General features: G+C 30.4%; 2 protein-coding genes across 2 annotated transcripts; one reads left to right on the top strand and one right to left on the bottom strand.

Annotated features, from left to right (window-relative positions):
- Positions 1-4525: 4525 nt before the first annotated feature.
- Positions 4526-10348, top strand: LOC101498002 (uncharacterized). Its single transcript, XM_004510285.4, has 11 exons — positions 4526-4684; positions 4846-4911; positions 5037-5104; positions 6404-6437; positions 6616-6685; positions 6796-6853; positions 7093-7221; positions 8611-8702; positions 9087-9165; positions 9661-9739; positions 9866-10348. Exons 1-11 carry the CDS (start codon positions 4678-4680, stop codon positions 9943-9945), a joined length of 762 nt encoding a protein of 253 aa, XP_004510342.1. The 5' UTR covers positions 4526-4677; the 3' UTR covers positions 9946-10348.
- Positions 10349-11206: 858 nt separating this feature from the next.
- On the bottom strand, positions 11207-20818 carry LOC101498332 (uncharacterized). The gene is made up of 16 exons (XM_004510286.3): positions 20413-20818; positions 19113-19717; positions 18072-18201; positions 17729-17930; positions 17400-17486; positions 17254-17313; positions 17077-17163; positions 15697-15768; positions 15462-15517; positions 15119-15190; positions 14822-14929; positions 14578-14735; positions 14317-14408; positions 12394-12474; positions 11963-12036; positions 11207-11573 (listed from the first exon to the last, which is right to left on the bottom strand). Exons 2-16 carry the CDS (start codon positions 19672-19674, stop codon positions 11498-11500), a joined length of 1917 nt encoding a protein of 638 aa, XP_004510343.1. The 5' UTR covers positions 19675-19717; positions 20413-20818; the 3' UTR covers positions 11207-11497.
- Positions 20819-22900: the final 2082 nt, after the last annotated feature.

The following is a 22900-nucleotide window of genomic DNA, read 5'->3' as shown; positions in this document are numbered from 1 at the left end:
GCACTTGGTCCATTTAGAAATGAGGAGGGAGCCAAATAGATGCTTTTTTTTCAATTTTTTATGTGTGTATGGTGAATTTAGGGTAAGTTTTTTTAGTTTGTTAAATATTCTAAATAAATATATTTTAATATTTAATTATTTAAATATTACTTTTAGAGATTTTTTTAAATAAATGGAGATTATCTTAGGTTTGTTTGTTGTATTGAAAAAAGTTTTTTTTTATTTTTAAAGTTAGATATAAAAAATTATTTTTATGAGAAGATAATAGAAATAGTTTCACATTTAAAGTAGTTTTATATATTTTCAGATTTTATTTTTTATTTTTAAAAAGTTTTAATAAATAAATAGAAATTTTTAAAAGTAATTAATTTTAAAAAAAAATTCTTTAATTAATGTTTTTTCTAGATAATTTTACAAAATTATCGAAATTAATTCTTTAAGATATATATTTTTTTGTCCAAGAAAATGAATTTATTTTTTCTAAAATATCAAAATCTTTTGAGGATTGAGTAGTTGGCATAATTTAATATTTTATTGGTACTATAATATAAATTAAAAAATATATATATATAGTTTATTTAAATCTTATATTATTTACATTCACTTTTTCGATCATTTTTTTTATATTATAAAATGAGAAAGTAAATTTTTTTTTTTGGTACACACAATCAATAGTTAAAACTCTACCATGTGATTAATAGATTAATCTTTTTTATATAAAAACTGATAAATCTTTATTTATAAATCTTTAATTAAATTTATTTATTTTTATTTTGTTACATTATCGTGAGAATTCTAATAATAACTATTAATTTTAGTTGAATATGTTACTTTACAAAATTACTTTTTATAATAGAATTTTACTATATTTAAGTTTAAATTTATCAAAATTAAAGAGACTATGCATAAATAACTACTAATTTTCCTTAGCTACAAAAGTAACTACGGAATTTGTAGCAATACTTTTGCATAAATTTGCAATTAAAAATATATATTTTTTCTAAATTTAAATATGAAAACATACAAGTTTGATATTGCTATATAATAATATTTGTTTATAGCTTCTCATATAATTATTTTTTTTGTTTTTGCTATCACATTTTTTATAATCAAATTTAAAAAAAAAAGGTTTAAAATGATAGGCTATTTGAGTAGTTTATCGTAAAAATATATTTGTGATATATTTTTTTACAATAATTATTATGTTAGAATTTCTAACAATGAATATTAAAGTTATTGAATGTTAAAATTACTTTTTTAATTTATATCAAATGAATATAAAATAGTTTCTACTATTTTTAAGTAAATTTTCATAAAAAATTAAAAATATAAAATTAAAATCAATTTTTCTTGATCTCTAAGCAAATGGATCCTAAATTATATTTTTTATCTATTAAATTATTATTAGTTTTCACTTTATTTTAAACTCATAAAAAACTGTCAATTTTAATTGAATATTTTTCCTTATAGATGTGTCCTTAAAACACAATTTTTTCAAATTTAAATTTATACCATAATTAAATAAACTCCAAAAGTAATAACTAATTTTGGTAGGATGTCTTTTTGCATAAAGTTGCTCTTAACAATACAATTCTTTTTTAGTAAAAAAAAAAATATATAATTATTTTTAATATTGATTTAAATTGGAGAATACAACATAAATATTGAAACTAAATTAAAATAAGTTAAAAAAACATATTTAATCAAATTCAAACAAGTGAATGAGACTAAAACAATATAATAAAAATGATAATATATATATATATATATATAAGTACAGTTAAAATATAAATATAAAACTAACCAAACTGCACTGTAACTTTTTTCATTTATACTTTTTTTATATTATTTTCTATTATTTTCTATTATTTTTCAATTTTCTTCTATTTATAGAAAAAGTTCAAAAAGAATAAATAAAAATAGAAGAAAGATATCCTACTGTACCCCATACTATGATAAATAACAACTCTAATTAATGTAGATTTAATTACAGTTTTAATTATTTTATTTTAATTAATTCACTAAATTGATTTTTTTATTAATATTTATAGTTGTTGTCTTTCATAAAAGAAAATAGTAAATTTTAAATGACGCGACATAAATTTTATGATACATAACTATTTAAATGTATTGATTTTGTAGATGTTGTTAATTAAATTATAAAAATAAATAATTTTATATGTTAAAATTAAAAAAAAAAAATTATAAATATTTATTATAATTTTATATGTCATTTAAAATTATTATATTATATATCACATTATTTAAAATATATATTTTATAAAAGAATTAATTTAAAAAATATGAGAGACCAAAACTGGTTGGTTTTAAAGTAAGAACGAATTTCACAAATTAAATAGAAAGGAAAGTACCAAAACTGCCATTTATATATTACCACCATATCTTTGTTTGGTTAGTAAGACATAGCTTCGTCATATTTCGTCATTATAGGCTTCGTAATATATATATATATATATATATATATATATATAGAAAGTTTATGTAAATAATGCATCATTGTGTTGTAATTTGCTACAACTCCACTCAACATTGCAAAGATACATTGCACGCGTTTTTTTCGTTGTTATAATGCACAAGAGATTATTTATCTTAATTTTTTCTCATATATATATATGTTAAGTGTCAATTTAAAAAGTGCTAAGTGATGTGATGCAAATTGTTTAAGAATTATGAACTAGGCACAACTAAAAATAAAGTAAAGATAAAGTGCGATGAACTAAAGATGATAGATACTTATATACTTAAAACTAAATTATAAATCTTATGAGCCATGAACTAAAGATCGTATCTAACTACTTTATTAGAATAAACTAGTGTGATCATCTATGATATATATGATGACATTGTGATTAGTTTAATATTCTAAGTTTTGTGTTCTATTATGTTTTTCCGCATGTTTTATTATTATTTTCGTCATCGTAGTTTCTACAAAATAGTTTTTTCATGTTAATTATTTATTTAATTCTTATTTAGATAAGTTCAAAAATACTATAATTTGTTTAAGAGACAAATTATAAATTCATATAGTTCTTGAAATATTTTTGACTTAAAAATTAAATAAGACTAAATGTGTTTTAGCAAAACTCAACTTCATCACCCTCGTTTAGACTTCAATTTGTCTTATATTATCTCAACTACTCATAACTCAACCTGTATTACACTCGTCTACTTGTGAATCTCGATAGACCATTTAAAATGTGTTCAAATATCAACTAATCCAACTAGGACCATTCAAATGTTTTGTAGCACTATAGAAAATTGCACTTGTAATCATCTTTGAAGTGATACTCGACGCATTGAAACAGTTTTATTTGGTTGGAAGCGTACTCACGAGGGATGTGTTAAACTCAATTGTGATGGGCGTGCAAAGGAAATGAGAATTGTGCAGGTGTGGTGGACTTCTTTGGGATATTGATGGAAAATGTATCAAAGGTTTTGTGTGAAAGATTGGCAATTGTGATGCCCTTCATGCAAAAATGTGGGGTTTGTACTTGGTTCTTGAGCTACTTTGGCGTGATGAAACTTCACATATTTGCATAAAATGTGACTCTAAATTACTTATCGACATGGTTACAAATAATTGCAAGATTAATGGAACTACCTCGTCGTTGACTTGATGCATTTAAAACTTGTTGAATCGTAACTAGCACATTATGGTTTGTCATACTTGGCGAGAAGGTAATTGGAGTGTTGATTGGCTTGCCAGTTTCAGACTTACTATAGATTTTTGAATTTTTATTATTTTGGAGATACCTCCAAATAATGTATATAAATATGTCAGTAAGTATGTAAATATTAAACATCTGACCTCCAAATAATATATATAAATATGTTAGTAAGTATTTTTGAATTTTTATTATTGCCAGTTTCAGACTTACTACATAATCATTTGACTTTTTTTTAAGAGTATAACCTCTTCCTTTTTTTTAAGAGCATAACATCTTCCTTTTATGGAAGAGGTTATGCTCTTAAAAAAAAGTCAAATGAAGTGATCCCTAAACTCTAAAAACTAATAATAATGTATATAAATATGTTAGTAAGTATGTAAATATTAAAAAAAGTGAATTGAAAATGAATTTTGATCTGGATGTAAATATTTTTAAAAGTAAATAACAAATTGTGTATGAAATAAAACATAAAAAAAATTAAATAAAGATGGTTGGTATAATTTTTTTGCTGGATCCTTAGTATAATACTAAGTAACATAAAAAGTGAAAGAGTAAAATTTTAGTTAGGTAAAGAAAAATGTAACTCACCCTTTATATTGTTAATATTCTCAATTAAAAGGGTATTTACATACTTTACACATTTTAAAAGACTTTTAGCAAGAATATATTAAATATTTATAAATAAAATTATATTTAACTCATTCTAATGAATGGGTAGAATCGAATAACAAAATTGCTATTATAATTAATATTATTTATTGTTATATTTTGTAGGTAAAAAAATAATTATTAATATATATTATAAAAAATAGTTAAAAAAAACTAAATAATTGTACCCAAAAATAAATAAAAAAGCAAAAATTAAAACGTGATTTGGCCATGGATGAATATAGAGAGAAACGAAAAGGGGGCGTGTTTGAGTGATTAGGTCTTTGTTCTTCCAGACACACTTTCACTTCACACCAATTTTCAACAATTCTATCTAACCATGACAGGTATTTTCCAATTTCAATCTTCAACTCTCTATTTTCATTCTATTACTTCTAATAACTTGTTTTCATTCACCTCCATTAACACTGCAAATATTCCCATTAAAACGACACCGTTTAGTAAATCAAACCCTTATTCGACAATTGCTTATTATTGTTACATGCAGACTACGCGCAAGAACAAGAGATGGAGATTGAAGCATTAGAAGCTATACTCATGGATGAATTCAAAGGTTTTCTTTTATGCATATCTATGCTATTTTTTTTCTTCATAAAAAAGCTATTTTTATTTGTCTATTTGTTTTTTTATGTTGAGAAAAATGGCTTGATTTTTCTGTTTGATACTTCATGATGGTAGAAATACACTCTGGTGAAAGTGGTCTAAGTACTTCCAATAGGTGCTTCCAGATTAAGGTCACTGCTCAGGTAAAATGTTACTTCATTCTTTTACTACAGTTTCTGTTCATTCTTTTCTACAGTTTCTGTGTGCGTGTGTGTGTGAATGTAGTGCAAAAATGATAGTACTTTAGATTTTAGGTGTGTTGGGCTTAAGGTACAAAGAAAAGATCTAGGGTGGTCAGAATGTAAAAAGAGAAAATAGGAGGTATTGGTGCAACTTTTCAAAGTTCAGGGTGGGTAGGTGAACACCCTCACCATACATGGGATCTGCCCCTATATATATTATAATCATGATTTTAAATTTGTATAATATTTTTAATCAATTGAAGAATATAGCGACATACTTTGATATGCGTGAGATGTAGTTGACCTCGCCTAACCAAAGAAAACCTTTTGTTGCTGTTGAAGTCTACGGTAGAGTTTATATCATACATTCCATTTTAACTGTCAGTTTTATTAGAAGAATTGTGTTCTAATTTATTTGTTGTTTTCAAATTTCAATGTAACATTAACTATTGTTTTCCAATTATACTCTTCTCTACTTATTGCAGAGAGAGAAGTATGTACAATATGATAATGAACAGTCAAGGGTATCATAGAAAATAGACAATTAATTTCATCAAAAGACAACAAAATTTGTTGACTTTCTTGTTTTGTGTAAAACAACTTTAAACAACAATTAAAAAGGCTCATAGATGATAGATAGTAACCTTTTTGCTAGTGGGAGCTTCGAAGTTAAAATAAGTCGCGTGTCTTCACTTACGAAAAGGTTCTTATAAACTTGTAGATGTTTATGGAGAAGTTGAATGGGAGAGCTTTTCAAAAACTGAGGTGCATAAGCTTATTTCAACTTACGGGAAAAGTTAGGGTTCTTTTAATATATATGTTTCTACAAGTGCTTCTTGAGAATTAGCTAAACTGGTTTTATGTCATGGATAGTCATAATTGTTGATCTTATGCAGATACTATGGAATCAATCTGTGTCTGAGTTACATTGTTGCTAATAATATGTTTTGACTACTTGAACAAAATTTATCTTTGTCTTCATTATTTAAAATAAGAACAGAACATTTTCCTGTTGTATGTGGCTGTTGAATTTAATTGCAACTATTTGGAGTTATATTAGTGTTTTTTCCGGCAAAAGGTAACTTGCTGTACACAGTTCAATAGAATTCAGCGTTACTGGATATAGAAGTTGGGTTCATTTCCATTACTTTCTCCCTTTCTTTGACTAAAGTAATGTGCTTAGGCAACTGAGACATCTTCCCCGTCACATAAATTCACAAAAGTGACCCTTCTATTTGTCTTTGTTGTGCAATTGAACAGGAGGAAGAGGAAGATGGTTCAATTACTAATCCAGGTTTCTTCCTCTTTGATTGTTATTTTCTTTTCCATCTCGTCTTTCTATTTTATTGAAACTTTTGATTTTGGAATATCTTATCGCTTTCTTCCAAAGAAATGACTTTACTTTTGGAGCTTATTTTCTAAATCCTCTGATGTGTAATATACAAAAGATGTGGTTGATATTTTTGTTGCAGCTCAACTGGCTTTGATCTTCGCACACACAGAAAAATATCCTGACGAACCTCCGCTTTTGAATGTGAGCAGGTCAGTATTTTGTCTGTCTAGTTAATGTCAAGTGAAGTGCGCACATTATTGCTTTATTTACGATATACTAACATTAAGACGCTTTTGTTATATTTCACTATACTAAACAGTTTGCAAGGAATATCTGGTGAAGATTTAAGGATTTTGAAAGCAAAACTTCAACAAGAGGTGGTCTTTAATCATGCACTTTTGCTGTTTACTCTTTGAGCCGAACCAGTTTGTTCTATACTTGCACTGGTTGTCGTCCAACTTGAAAGAGTTCTTTATGGTCGTTCTGAATTTAATGTTTCTACTTGTTATGTATATGCATTTCACCCTGCTCAATGTGTGATGGGTATGGAACTCGAGACTTGTTGCGGATATTTGTCAGGTTATAGAAATTTTGATGTAAAACTTGTGTTCCGCAGGCATCTGAAAATCTTGGCATGGCTATGATTTACACACTCGTTTCCTCAGCTAAAGAGTGGTTGGCTGAGCGGTTTTGTCAAGACTCGGATGGTGTGAATGCTGAAGCAGAAGAGGCTGCCAAAGAAGATGTAAGCATGTCTACTATATATAATTTTTTTTTTGTTAGTTAAATGGTTTTATAATTTCAAGTATAAAGCAATTGTTCTTTTAAGATTTCTGAGCATGTTAGGTAGTCATGAAGCATGGACAAGTGAACATGATAACACTATTGGAATCAGATAAAATGCATTATGGATATGCATATATTTATGACTAAAGAGCTTTTTTTTCCGTCTTTTTTATTTTATTTATTTTATAAATCTTCTAAAGTGTCATATACATGTTAGAAGGTTTAAGGTTGGTTGACGTGGCAGGATACTTAAGCCAATATGCCTAGACTAGCTAAAGTCTTAGGACAAGCAGCTGCAATATTATGCCCTTATTAAACTAAATATCCAAGGTTCATTGACTAGTTAGTGAGTACTTAATAATTGTAGCAAGATCACCAATGCTGAATGTTATATCATCTCTGTGATATTTGCACAGATAGTATGCTTTGGTCAATGGAAGTAATCATTTTTGCTCATATATTTGCATACTCGTGTTCAATAGAGCTTTGTTTTCAAAGACTGTGTTGACTGCTACCATTGTCTTTTTTTTAACAAATTGTAGATCAGTAGATAATATATGTAAGGTGTGGTTAGGGGTCTTCGGGGATTGGATAAGGATTACACTTGTTTAATCCTATCTAATTACATAGTTACATAGTTGTTCTTATTTCATCCTCCAGTAATTTTGATTATAAATTTAAATCTGATCCAATCCTATCTAAAACTATTTGGATTGAATTTATTTTATTTTTTTAGTTTTCATTATACACTTAATAATTAACAAAATATACAATAAACATCAAAAATCAATTTAGAGTCTCAAATATTTCATTTCATCCCATAATTGAATTTTACAAACATAGTAATATATTTCATCTCAGATATGTCAAACATAGTGAATAAGAGCACTGATATGATTAAAATTCCAATTACTCGTTATAGTATTTGTTTATTATGAAGGAAAAAACAATTTGAAGTGGTTATTCTCCATAGTGGAAGCTTCAATAGTCAATATGTGGTTATTATTCTACACAATATTTGAAGTGGAGAGAGTGGGGTGTAATTCTTACAAAAGTCATACAGTTGATTGCGCATGGTAGACACACATCTAGATTATACATCATTTGTATATGTCTACTTGCATGTTTTAGTATGTTTCAAAGTATAGTCCTTTAGTACATGATAGTCGAATTAGTAAAAGTGGTAGTAGTGATTTGTTTATGCCTTCTGTTGTTCTTACCTGGACTAAATTTGAAACAAAGATATGTTTTTCTCTGTAGTATATTCATTTTCCAATTTTTCACATTTGCCTCTGAAATATTGTACTGAAAAACTGCCTGACAATTTTTTATCTTTAACTATTCTTAGATAGTGATACCCCATGGAGAACCAGTTACTGTTGAAACATTTTTGACATGGAGGGAAAGGTTTGAAGCTGAACTAGCACTTGAACGAGCCAAGTAAGCCTCTTATAGTTGCTCTTATTGTATGGCACACATTTCTAAATCTCTATCTCCACAATTTTTAAAATACAAAAGGTTTTTGTGTAGCCGAGTAAATCAAGTCTACTGAATGTGCATGTGTGACACCTGATAATCAGTAGGGCTAGGGTTCTTAAGGGCATACTTATGTCGCGGGAGAAATGAAAAAAAAATGAGTGGGAGTTTGTAAATTTGTAAGTAGCATTTATAACAAATAATACAATAGAGTTGGTGATATTTAAAAGGATTACAATCTCCAACCCAATTTTTTTAATTTTTGTTTATCAAATGATTGAAGGTTGATAGCCTGCAGCTATGACTTTCCTTCTGTTCTGATGCCAAAACCATTTGTCCTGTTTGCAGGTTAATGCCAGAGTCTGTGCTTGCAACTCCAAAGGAAAAGAAACTCTCTGGTAGACAGTGGTTTGAAAGTGGAAGGATGGTACTTTTTTGTCCTTACTAATTACTATTGATACCTTGATGCCTTAAATTGACATTTTTCCTGTTACAAGTTTCAAGTGTATAACTTATTACTTGTGACTAAAATATACGTTGAACATTGAATTAATTTATATTTTATAAAAAAAATCCTCCAAAATGATTATAAGACCTGTCACCTGTGAGCTATAACATTATCACAGGTAGCCCAATAACCAATAGTTCACTTGATTACAAGATAATCATGCTAATGGCTAATGCGTTCTGGCTTTTGAATTTGTTAGGGTTTGTCTCACTTAAAACACTTCATAACTTAATTAACCAGTTTAGAATAGTGTTTCCTATTTCCTAAATATCACAACTACAATTAGTTTCTTTCAACAACTCTCCCCCTAAATTTTACTAGCATAGAAATGATACAAGTTAACCTAGAGTGAAAAGGTTTTGTTATTGTTTTGTATAAAATATAAATAATAGACTTGGTTTTGTTTGTTCACAGAAAGGTGCAGCTATTGTTGCTGAGGAATTGGACGAGGAATTGGATGAGGAAGATATCTTTGACGATGATGATTTCGAAGGTCTCTCTCTCTATCTCCACATCTAATTAATTTGCTGTTTTTCAGAGGCGAAAACCTTCATATTTTGTCTATATGAAGTTTATGCATAATAATGATAAAATACATGTTTTATTTGTATCCTGGCAGATGATGAAGACGATATGCTTGAGCATTATTTAGCTGAAAAATCCGATTCATCTACACATCCTTCCATGCGAGCAAGTTAAATTTCATTTGCAGTTTTATCATGTAGAGAGTGATCTACAGCTTTCCTTGGCGGGCTTTGAGGGAGTTTGCATCCTTCTAGGATAAAGGAAAGATAATTTAGCAGAAAATTTTGGCGTGCGACAAAAGAAACCATTTTTATTTGAAGTTGTCAGCCATGGATTATATGAACATGATAACTAATCGAGACACAACACAAACTATTCAACTAAATTTAAAAGTGAAAGAAATGACATGCGATTGTTTAATAGTGAACTAGTATGCATCCATGCAAAAGTATCTTGTAATGAACCAAGAATCTTCCTATGTTTTTATTTCATTTCAAATCGAGTAATGAGGTGTCCGAATTTGGATTCTCTCAAACTTGTTTTCATAAACTTTCTACACTGAAAGTTGTTATCCCCACCTGTTTTGCCATTGTCAGTTGCAACAAGCACTCCAGTCAGAACATCTTAAATTATTGAAACTTGTAATCAGAACATCTTAAATGATTGAAACTTGTAATCAAAACAAATTTGACAATTTTTCTGCAATAATTATATATAATTGTTAAATTAATAAACCAAGAATGTAATCAATCAGAAAATTTTAAAAGTGGTTTCCATTTTTCCTTTGCATGTTTTGTAATATAAAATTTATGTCAACCTTTGTAGGCTGAGATTCATCGCAGCAGGAAAATTTTCTATATCACTTTATATCAACTAGAGTGTGTTTTTTAGGGGATCAACTCAAGGTTATAATAGCTGAATTTGAATTGTTTGCAGTTTAAGATGAAACTAGACGAAATGCAGTTATAAATTAATTCTGTTCATTTTTCAACAAGTTTCCCAAAGTTCTGACCTGTACCATTTTTTGCATAATGCAAGGCCAAAGGAGAGTATTAATACAAATATTGAACTAACCATTTCTAGGGGTTTCAATTTCACTTGAGTACCTTAAGTACACGTCTTGTTCTATTGTATAATCAATTAAACTTATGCAATTCACATGTAATTTAATGACTATAACAACGGAGTATTGGTACTTATTATCTCTTGTTTCATATTTTGCCTTACGGCTCATTATCATGGCCTTTAAGTTTAATGGCAAAGATAAAAGGTTGCATATTTTTAAGACCGAGTTGATATAAGTAGGGCATCACTATCCAATAACCCTTACTTACACTTCATCACTACATTCCCCACGTAGGGCACTTTTCAAATTCAATGTATAAGGATCTCACAGCATTGACCAGATTTTCAAAAGGGATACTGTGAACAACAATTATATCAAAGCTACTATTTTATTTATAATCTCAACATCCAAATATTTCAATGTTTTGAGCCATTATCAAGCCGGGTTAATCAAGGCAAGGACAAAATTGCTCCTTTAGCTTGACAATATTATACAAGTAAAATTTGTCCTCTAAAGTATGATTCCCCCTTTTCTAAGTCAATTTTTATATTACAAATTATACAAGGAAATATGCTTTCTCAATAGTGACATGGTGTCATTGACCCTAGGTGATAAATATCAGCATCATGATGCCATCCAAAGTTTTGCAACATTCAATTTTTATACACAGCCTTGATCAGTCATGGCTTGAGCAATAGTTAGAAAGGCAGAGATAACCGCTCCATGTACCAAAGCCCTGACATATAACAACAATAAAAAAAATATTAACTAGGGCTGATTATGATTAAGAAAAGCTAAAACCGCAACATACTTGAATATGATTAAGAAAAGCTACTAAAGAAATAGGTACACGATATGAATAATATCCAATGACTAATTGGAAGCAAGTTTTCTTTTATAGAGCACTGATAGAATTGAAGAATTGCACTTGCAATTTCAGTTTCAATGACTAGTTACACAAGAACGCTTTTTATTTCGATGACTAGTTACACAATTTATTAATTTATTTACTTACTCAAATTGCATAGATACCATATTGTTATAGATAAATAAACAAAATGGTAAAGCATAGAGCTTTGTTAGAGCTTTCGTTGGTGTTGTTATGTAATTGAAAAAAGCGCTTACTCAGGGCTTTCTTTTTGATAGCCAAAATCAGTTGCAGCTTTTATAGCTCTTTGATAAGTCTGTTTCATTGCTTCCTGCCAAAAGAAAAATAGCAACATCAGTTGATATTGAACAGTATGCAGCTGAAACTGACCAACGTGTGAAAGAAAAAACAACAATTAACAACAGTAACCCTGAAAAAAAAAACCACGAAATGCGTATTTGTCTATATTCCTCAGCAGCACACATGACATTGCGTTGTTTATGGAGATTGCACGCTTTCTTTTTTCCCCAAAGACTAACATGTAAGAAATCAAGTTTCATTCAACTTGAGTAGAAAGAAATAAAAAGAGAAGTATATAACGCTCAACAACCTCAAACCTATCAACCATTTATAATTCTTAAAAGGCAAATTATATGATTTGTAAGAACAATTTATTTCAAATAGCTACCTGCAATTTAGATTCAAAGTCCTCTGGTGACCAGTGCATCAAACTGCACTCGTGATTCAATTCAAGTTCTCCAGCTACAACCTACAAGCAAGGAGAACAAAAGATCAAGGAAAAGTCCATCCATTTCCAAATGCCACCCCTAAAGCCAAATGATACTACTCAATCTGACAGTTTCAATTTGAAGTTTTGTATTATTGAATGATAAGGGTTTAGATAAGTATTGTTGAAGTTGTGAGATTTTAGAGAAAAAGAGGAGAGAAAATAATAAGGGTTTGAATATTATTGATAATAGCTTAATGCTGACTTGATTACAAAAGACTCAATACTAATCTCTATTTATAGAGAAACATAGACTCAATCTTAAATCAGAAATAAATCATAATAATAATGAGATATATTCTAAAATATCTCTATGATTATAAATTGATCATAAGAAATAACTCAAGATACTCTAATATAATATAAAATATCTTATAAGATATTTTTTAATATTCTGACACTCCCCCTCTAGCTAAAGCTTACTAAGCTTAGCTTGTTACATGGAAACAATGTTTTGCACCGCAAAATAATAAAAAAAGATGGAAAAGCAACTCAGGAATGCAGGTGAAGTCGGAGAGAATTGCTATAAATACAGTCTGGCCAGATAGCCGGAATGATCATCAACATGAGAGAAATTCATGGCAAGCAGTTGAACATAGCAAGGTCCGTCCTTCTAAAAAACTGCATTTGGAAGCTTTAAACCAATAATATTGGAGACGCGTGCTTCAAAGAGAGAAAGGAAAGGCGAGTACATCTGGGACAAAGATGGGGCAAGTGCATCTGGGACAAATTGCCATGCTAAAGTGTGAGTCATGAAAATAAAAGACACTGTCAGAATGACCATTAATGAAAAAAGAAGTCATCACTAATATGATTTATCTGTGGGAAAAGGGACATCACCGGAATGATCGTCGGTGGGAATAGAAGCCACTATTATAATTTATTAGTAAGAACTAAATTGCATGACAAACACCAAAGAGGAAGCAACGCGACTCTAATGAAACGAAACCATGATCGATAAGTGGAGTGAGAAAACGCATCCAAAACAGGAGAGGCAATGGTTGTTTCGGAAAACTTTTCCAATAGCGATAGCGTGCAGCAACATACGGCGGCGGCAGTAGCAGACGGGGGAGCAACGACGATTGTGGGTGGAAGTGATAGCAGTCAGAAAAAAGAATGATCATGCAAGAAAAGAGAAACTAGGATTATATTCCCTAATTGTTGGGAACTCGGCAGCGGAATAGAGGCGGGATCGTTTAAGGAGGATCGAAATAGGCTCTAGATACCATGTTGAAGTTGTGGGATTTTAGAGAAAATGAGGAGAGAAAATAATAAGGTTTAAATATTATTGATAATAGCTTAATGCTGATTTGATTACAAAAGACTCAATACTAATCTCTATTTATAGAGAAACATAGACTCAATCCTAAATCAGAAATAAATAATAATAATAATGAGAGATATTCTAAGATATCTCTATGATTATAAATTGATCCTAAGAAATAACTCAAGATACTCTAATATAAAATATCTTATAAGATATTTTTTAATATTCTGACAAGTCTATTCGTGCATACAAACATCAATGAACTGTTGCATCAAGGCAGTTTCCATTACCAGAACCATTGACCAACAGGCTTGTATGTGCATCTAATGACAGTTTAACATATAGGCAGCAGGGGAAGTAATTATTAAACGAATAACATTATGACTCATGTTTGGGGAAAAACAAAACAAAGCAACAATATGTTAAATTCCTCAAACAGTTAACATAAAAACTCTCAATTATGGATGATAAATTTTGCACCGTCGTCATTGAATGTGAGTAGTTGTACACCACGACCACAACCAATTAATGTAGGAAAAACTAAGTAAACATCTCACCCCTCCAGCACCAGCAGCCATTGCAGGAGCAACAAGAACATTAGCTTTCCTCAGAACTTGAACTGCATCAGGAGTACATGGCATGTTTGAACCTACGATTCAAATAATAAGAACCAGATTTCATTAGTATATATATATGAGAAAGAAGATAAAAAAAAGTAAATACATATCGCATCTAAGAACCAGATTTCATTAGTATATATATATGAGAAAGAAGATAAAAAAAAGTAAATACATATCGCATCTAAGAACGATAACTACCTTCTATTAGTATACGACAGCCTGAATTAACCAAATTCATGGCATCAGATTGATCAATCTCATTCTGTGTTGCACAAGCAAATGCAAGATCGCACCTTTCACTCCAAGGTTTTGCTTCATCATAATATTTGGACCGAGCATAGGTCTTCGAATAGTCTCTACATACACCAGTTTATGAACAAGGAACATAAAATCATATATATGTCAGCATGAAACATAAATAAACGACAAAAGTGATACAAACCGCAAACTTCTATGCTGAGCTTTGATGTCTCTCAAAAATTGTACTTTCATGTAGTCAAATCCATCTTCATCAACCAAATAGCCCCTAGAATCTGATAAATTATAAATACTTTAGTTAATAAAGTGCACATTCTGTGAAAAGATTAGGGTACATAGAAGAGCTCAAAATGTCACTGACCATCCTATATTTAATTACCACTATTCTTAATGAAGGCTTTCATTCTTGTTAGAACAAAAGAACTCACATGTGATTTTACAAAATGCAATAGCGTACATATACTCATCAAAGAAAACAAACGGAAGAGCACCATATGCAATTAGCTTCTCTAAAACATGCAATGCAATCTTTCCAGAACCACTCACTACACATCTACAGGAAATTATAGATTATAAGAGAATTCCAGGATCACAAAAGTGTGAAAAAAAAAAATTAGGAGACAACAAATTTCACACTAGATAACTGGTTTTAAAAAGAATGAAATTATAGAAAATGGGACATCGCAAGCTTCTAATCTTGATGGAATTTTGAATTCAAGAAACATTTTATCGATAAAAAAAAAGGAATGCTTAATAATGACAAAAAAGAAGGGTCAGAAAGGTAAGGACAGTCTTTATAAAATGGTCTGAATTAAAAAAGAAACCTTAATCCTTTGAGTTCTTTATTCATGTCAGATAGCATGAGCTGGGCAAAGAAAACCTGCAGATGCGTGAAAAACTTGTTAAATTTAATCTTGAAACAAGGGTTAGAGAAAAAAAAATAATAGTGGCGACATTCTTGACTGGAATGGGAAGTTGACAGGAAAATTTAAAGGACCTGTCGTAAAAGGATCCAAAACAAAAGAGAAAGAAAATGGAGCAATTAAAAGTTAAAATTACCAGCCCATAGCCAGTAGCTTCAGGTCGAAGACTGGAGCCAGACCAAAATATTCTTGGCCCTGTAAAAGTTCCCTGCAGAAGTATCCCAAAATATTACCAGCCCATGCATATATGAAAATTACATGACAATAAAAGTTTTCCCTTTTCAATGAATGCCAACATATCTCAAATTATCATGTACTATACATGATGCATAATATGCACATTGATTTGTATACAGTAAAGCAGTAACCCAACCCAAGCACATAAAGGAAAAGATAACACGGGAAAAAGTTTAAGAAAAAATATACAACAATCAGCTTAAAATGAGAAGATAAAAATAATAACATGAATACAAAGTAATGCCTAAACTTGGTTTGCAAATGTAAGATGTATCTAAGTTATACAATTGTTAATTTCTGTGATATTTTGTTGAAGCTACGCAAGATAGGCATGTGGCCCGGGGCCTCAGAAGGGCAAGTACAACAAAACATACTCAAAGGTACCACCAACAGACTGCATAGCTACACAACGACTTCTCTGATATACCAAAAAGCAAGTCCAACAGAGGACAATACATCCACACAAGGATGAGGGAAGAGAAAGAGTGAAGACTTTAAATTGTGATTAAGGTTTAGATGCAAAAAAACTAAGCACTAGCCCTTATTTATACTTATATTAGACTCTTAATCCTTTTTAAATAAAAAAATAAATTTAAAAAAATAACGAAATATGAAAAACAATCCTAAGAGAAAACCTTAGATATTATAAGGAAAAAGTTCCATTTTGAATTGATGCTAAATCACTCAACAAGAGGGATAAATTTGGTTAACCAATATACTAAAAATAAGGAAGAGAACAAAGTGATAAACCTTCTCGAGAAGGAACCGTACGCTCCTCACTCAGACTTGCCTAGTCCAATTTCCTTTCAATCCTTGCCTAACTTCCATAATTCCCCGATTCCCCTCACTCCAATATATAGAAATGATTTTCTATCTCTCTCTCCATTGAACAATTACCTCATGCCCCATTCTGTTATAACTCCTCCTTCTAACCACTTCCTCTATACCATGATGCCTATCAGCCAAACTTCATTTGGGATAGCCGTCAAAAGGCTTTTGAGACAAACTAATCTAAGGCTTTTGAGATAAGTTATGGAAGTAGCACGCAGAAAAACCCACTAAGCCATTAGACACCTAATCCTAATCAAATAAAGGGGGAAATCATGAAACATAAAGAAATATGGAAATCAAACCTAAGATATTCTAAGTTACTCGAAGATCAAGCCTAAACATTAGGAGATATAAGATATTTTCCATGTATTCTATCAGATAAAATACATAAAAAGATGAAAAGTAAATCACTGAAAAGATAGTTAGGGTTTAACAATGCTTGAATTACCTGAAAATTACCAGCTAGACGTCTATACTGTCCAAAAAGATATCCCATCTCACGAGTACCAACACCCATGTCCTCTGATGGAAGGTCCTAATATACATCCATACAATAATAGTATTTTGAACAGGCCTTCAACGTGAATTAAGTTAAAAGATACAGGAAAAGTGTACTTTCAGTTACCTTGTCAGGACCAAGGTATCGAAACATCTCAGTCATTAAACTCTGGCAAAATCTCATAACCTGCCAGCGTACCAAATTAATATTTAGTAATTAGAATTTACTTATAGAATAAAAGTACACGGCTAGAGATTAAACTGATAACTTGCCTCATTATCACTTCTTCCTTTTGGATCAAAATCACTTCCACCAGCTGCTCCTCCTAATTTGTAAGGTGATAAAGCATTCTTTAAGGTCTGCAGAGAATAAATTCTGTATAAAGTGGTCCATCACGGAAATGCAGCTTGAAATTTAGATGGTAAAATTTTGTTGATATGTGAGCCTCAGTATATTTGTCAAATATCAACTAATAAAGACTTATTACACAACCAAACTCAAGACGGTATTACTAGTATAAGTATAATTTTGTGTGAATATATGTTTTCTGTCCCAATGATTAAATCGCTGTCCCAATAAATGCCAAAAATATTTGTAATACCTGCTCAAAGCCAAGGAATTTGGTAATACTTAAATTCATTGTTGAATGAAAACGAATGCCACCCCTGCATGGACCCATTGACTGGTTAAATTGTACCCGAAACCCCCGATTAATGTGTGTCTCACCCCTATCATCCACCCATGGAACTCGGAAAATAATCATTCGTTCAGGTTCCAACAAGCGCTCCATGATGTTAACATAACTGAAAAATGAGGATATTAATGATATTATGAGTCCAGTTCTAAAACATTAGCTTTTTCATCCAAAGTAATAATAAATAAATAAACATCCGTAACAATATTAAAAAAATTTATACAATAATAACCATTTGAACAAAACTCACTGAGAATTTTTCCCGATGACTCTCTCAAGAGCTTGAACTACCTCCTGGACTGCCTGAATGAATTCAGCCTCATGAGGATCCCTTTTGAGTGTAGCTTCAAGAATTGATCCCGCTGTTTTTGACATTACAGCTTCAATTATAGAAATTGTTAGGCTATACCCAAAAGAATGCAAACATTTTTATCAAGAAATTCATCATGTAAATTGTAAAACAGAAATTCTATTAAGAAGAAGAGAAATGGGCTTGAAATTTGCCAGAGAGATGGTGATAATGTGAAGCCTGGCATTTTAATATGCAGACTGAAGTTTTAAAAGTTAATAATATTCAGGACAGAAGAAGAAACCTTGAATATCCAAGTCAAGGTCAAGGTCAAGGTCAAGATCAAGATTAATATTAATATCATCAAGTTCAGAAAACTCCATAACACACAGACAGAGAGAGAGAGGGAGGGAGAGAAGAGAAAACTGAATAGGCGACTATATTTTTTAATTGTGAATATTGCAATGTGCATTATATATATATATACAGAGAGAGAGAGAGAGAGAGAGAGAGAGAGAGAGTTAGTTGAGCCAAACAAACTCTAAACAGAATAACTGCCACAAACTGAAGCCCAAGGCTTAGCTGACTTAGAACAGAATTTCAAAATAATCTAGACTTTATCACTGACACTACTCCTTCAAGAAAGTATGCAAGGAAACTACATTTTGCAAAGTGGTCATTAAAAGAGGGGAGGGACAAAAAGAGTGAGAGGGAACAAGGAAAAACGGTTGTATACCATATAATATTTATCTGAAATCACCAAGATAATTCAGATTTACCTAATATATTCAAAACATAATTCCTATTAACCTATATATTATTGATCAAATGCATCTTTTGTGGCATTTCAACACAACTAACTATATATTTATCATGAACATAGGGCCAATAATTAAAATGATTTGGGATAAGATCATAGTTTCTGAAATCCACTAACGTTTTTAACGTTAACTGAATATAATTTGCACATGTTGGTTATTATAGCATGCTCAGAAAGCCAACCTTTTACATAAACGGGCTTGTCAGCTATAATTTTATCTTTGGAGGCCGATTGAAGACGAAGAGCCTCTTTATGAAGCAAACTATTATTGTGTTCTTCGAGGGCACTCATCTGCATATTCCGACTGCCTTCATTCCCATAAGGATTTCTTCTATGCTTACGGCCGAATTCCCTGCAGACAGAGCAGAAAATCCTCGGTGTCCCGTCTTTCACATCGACATAAGCCCATTTGTAAGTGTCTGCCCATTCCTCTCTCCATCTTTTAACAACCTTTTTCTTCCTTTTCACCTGTTGGGTCTGAGACATATCTTGAGCATCATTAGAAATCTGAGAAACCCCCATCATCTGCTTGCTCTCACCATGCTCTTCCGCAGAAGATTCCCGCAACGGTGCACCAATTAGTGTAGTATTGCCAAATGAAGGATCATCTTCCCCAGGTCCGATTTCTAAATCAATCTCTTCACCAATCTCCCTCACAACCAAGTGATGCCTCTGTGCTTGCTGAATTAAATTCATATCATCCATTGCAGAATTCATCCCTATTCCAGTGGTTGGCAGAAACATTCAGCATGACAACCCTCCCCACAAATCTAAAATGATTTGCTTTCTGTCAAGACCAATACAACAAATAATAAATTTACCTCTTTAAAGTTAATATCAAAAAAGAATTATTCACAAGATAATTATAAAAGGGAAAAAGTTTGTTCCGGAGTGACAAACATTCAGACAATTCAGCTTCACAGCATGCTAGGCTTAATGGAACTAGACTACTCCAACATAGCCTATGTAGCACAAAACAATGATACATGTGGTTTCATTCCTTCTATTTTCTTAAATTATTACCGGTGTCTATACCTAAGTAAGTATGAGACTATCATTGTCGTGTACATGTCCAGTCATAGATTGTAGCCACACAAGAAATAAAACCAACCTATCACTCTAGTATAAAAAATCAAAACAGTAACATTGTCTAAGCCAGTTTCCATCCATTCAAAACCACAATAAACAAGAATCCCAAACACAAGTGTCATTTCCAGTGCTAAGAAAACATTACAACTTAACAAAAATCCATCACAACTTCCCTCAACCCTAGATTCCATGAGTACCCATTGCAATTGACAACAATTTACACCCAAAGGCACAACAAAAACATATAATTTTCAGCAATACACAGAGCCATAATCCATAAACTCAATTAAGTAATGGAGGAAAATAAAATATTTCTTTTTTCCAATGTCCCACAAATAATAAGTAAATTTTAAGAGCACCCAGAAGCTTAATTTCATCACTGAGCTAAAATACCTTGAGAATTCGAAAGAAAGTGATAAACTTGAAAAACGAAAGTTTTGAGCATCTCTCTCTCTATATATATAGTGTATATAATAAGATATGATATCTGAGAATGTGTTCGTTGGAGAGAGATCAAATAAGGGAAATTGAAAGGCGTTAAAGGAAAAAGAAGGAAAGTTTGATGTGAATTGGAGGGTCAGGTTTGTGGGGTAGAAGAAAACAAGGGGAAAAGGGTATTCGAAGTGTATTGTTGTGGTGTTTCAGAAATCGAAATCGAAGAGTGAAGAGAGTGATGGTATCATCATCATCATCATCATCATGTAATGAAATTGATGAGTAATGCGATGGTGATTGTGATCATCGCTTTGCAGATGAACACAAGATACACTGTTGTGTTGTTCCTATCAATTTTTTTTTTTTTTTTTTTTTATTTACTAAAAACAATTAAGCTCTAATTATTTTAGTCTTTCTTTTTATTTTCAATTTAACAGTACCTCTTTTCAGTAAAAAAATTATTACTTTTTAAAAAACATTTAACAATCTTTACCAACCAAACTATCAAAAAATTTAACAATACTAACATTTAAATTTACAAAAAGGGAATTAATAATTTTACGCCGGGTGAATTTTTTTTTTTTTTTTATGTTTTGAAATTTTCAAAAACAAAAGCAAAGCTTATTGGTACAAGAGATGAGAATCTCAAAAAACACAAGAAGTTGAGGTAATTTATGTTGGCAATATCGAATAGTAGCAAAGCGGGTAATATGTGTGAGAATAGGTTTAACCGAAGTTAAACTTTTAGATTTTTTTAAATAGATGAGGCTAACATTATTTTACAAATCTATTTCTAAATATATTTTTATTAATATTATTATATTAAATTTTAAACTGCATTAAATTATATTTGGTCATTTTTTTTTGTAATTTAAAGCGTATTAGCTTATATTAAGTTTTGATATGTTTAAATTTTATATTATGCTAACATGTCATAATTATTCATGGACATGGTTTTATATTATGAAGTAGAATAAACCATTTACTTGTTTTAAAATATTAAGATAGAATGATAATAAAATAGGATTCCATCTCATTGGTTCCAAATTGGAGGGGAAGAAAAATTACGGTAAGTGAGTGAATATAATGAAATGATTCCATTATGTTCCACACCATCCCTTTTTTTAACAATTCAAGAACAATGCAAGACAAATATATTTTATTATATTCTATCTCATACCATTAATTTAAACATATTTTTAGAGATAATTGACTAAAAGTGTCAAACTCTTTATAGTGATAATATATAAAAATTAAATTTATAATAAAATAATGTTAAAAAATAATGTTAAATAAAATTAATTTTTTGTGATAATATATAAAAATTAAATTTATAATAAAATAGTGTTAAAAAATAATGTTAAATAAAATTAATTTTTTCAAATGTCATGTTAAATCTGAAAATAAAGTTTACTTTTATTGATCTTATTGATCTATTAGTGTATTTAAATATATGTTTAATTGTATTTTTAAAGATGCTAGTGCATCTCCAATGAAGGTCTATGTGAGTTTCATATAATATAATGATGAACATGTATCTTATTTTGTTTCCCATTAGAGAAACCTAATGTGGCAAAATGGGTAGCATTGAAATTGGTGAGGCATCTTAAATAAGCAATCGTATCACTGAAATAAAATACACTATTTTTTCACCACTAACAATTACAAAAGAGGGAAAAAGACATTCATATAAAAAATTAATAAAAATACATAAATATGATCTCAAAATCTAGGTGGGTATGAGTTTGTGGGGGTTATGAAGGAAAGTGCTAGTATATGATTTGAGAATAAGAAAAGGATGGAGGCTTTAAGAAATTTTTGTGAGAAAAGGAAAGTGAAAACTAGTGGTTTGTGTTTATTTAAAAAAAAAAAAAAAGGAAACTAGTAGTATGTGTAGGTGAAAGTGAGGAAGTTGAGTTTTGTGTGCGTAGATAGTTTAAAGTGAAGAAATATTACCATTTATGTTAAATTCTCTTGATGCAATTCATGGAAAGAGAATTTAACATTACAAAATACGCTATTCGTTTATTAGCATATGGGGTGATAGTGTGGATGATTATGTGTGAATTGGTGAGAACATCGCAGTTGAGTGTTTAGAATGATTTGTGATGGAAACGTAGATGGATATTTGAAGAGATCTAACAATGAAGATATCGAACATCTACTACAAATGAGGGAGGCACGTGGTTTTTTTAGGTATACTAAATTCAATTGATTGTATGCATTAGGAATGAAAAAATTGTTTGATCGCATGGAAATGACAATTTAGTCGGAGTGATCATGTAAAACTTATGATAATGCTTGAAGTAGTGGATCATAAGACTTGGCATGCATTTTTTTTTTCCTACTGTTGGTTCAAATAATGACATCAACATGTTAAATGCATCCAATGTGTTTAAGGACGTGTTGGATGGAAAAGTCCCCACAATACAATACACAATGAACA

This window comes from Cicer arietinum, chromosome 7, assembly GCF_000331145.2.
Source record: "Cicer arietinum cultivar CDC Frontier isolate Library 1 chromosome 7, Cicar.CDCFrontier_v2.0, whole genome shotgun sequence".
NCBI lineage: Eukaryota > Viridiplantae > Streptophyta > Magnoliopsida > Fabales > Fabaceae > Cicer > Cicer arietinum.
The sequence above is the reverse complement of the archived record's forward strand: the minus strand, read 5'-3'. Positions and strand labels throughout refer to the sequence as shown.

Excerpts from the sequence above, each read along its gene's own strand:
- LOC101498332 (XM_004510286.3), bottom strand. The coding sequence starts at position 19,674 with ATGTTTCTGCCAACCACTGGAATAGGGATGAATTCTGCAATGGATGAT. Across the intron at positions 14,736-14,821 it reads GCTCAGCATAGAAGTTTGCG|AGACTATTCGAAGACCTATG; the intron begins GTTTGTATCACT and ends TGGTGTATGTAG. Across the intron at positions 12,037-12,393 it reads ACTTTGAATCTAAATTGCAG|GAAGCAATGAAACAGACTTA; the intron begins GTAGCTATTTGA and ends TTCTTTTGGCAG.
- LOC101498002 (XM_004510285.4), top strand. Across the intron at positions 9,166-9,660 it reads GGTTTGAAAGTGGAAGGATG|AAAGGTGCAGCTATTGTTGC; the intron begins GTACTTTTTTGT and ends GTTTGTTCACAG. Across the intron at positions 9,740-9,865 it reads TGACGATGATGATTTCGAAG|ATGATGAAGACGATATGCTT; the intron begins GTCTCTCTCTCT and ends GTATCCTGGCAG.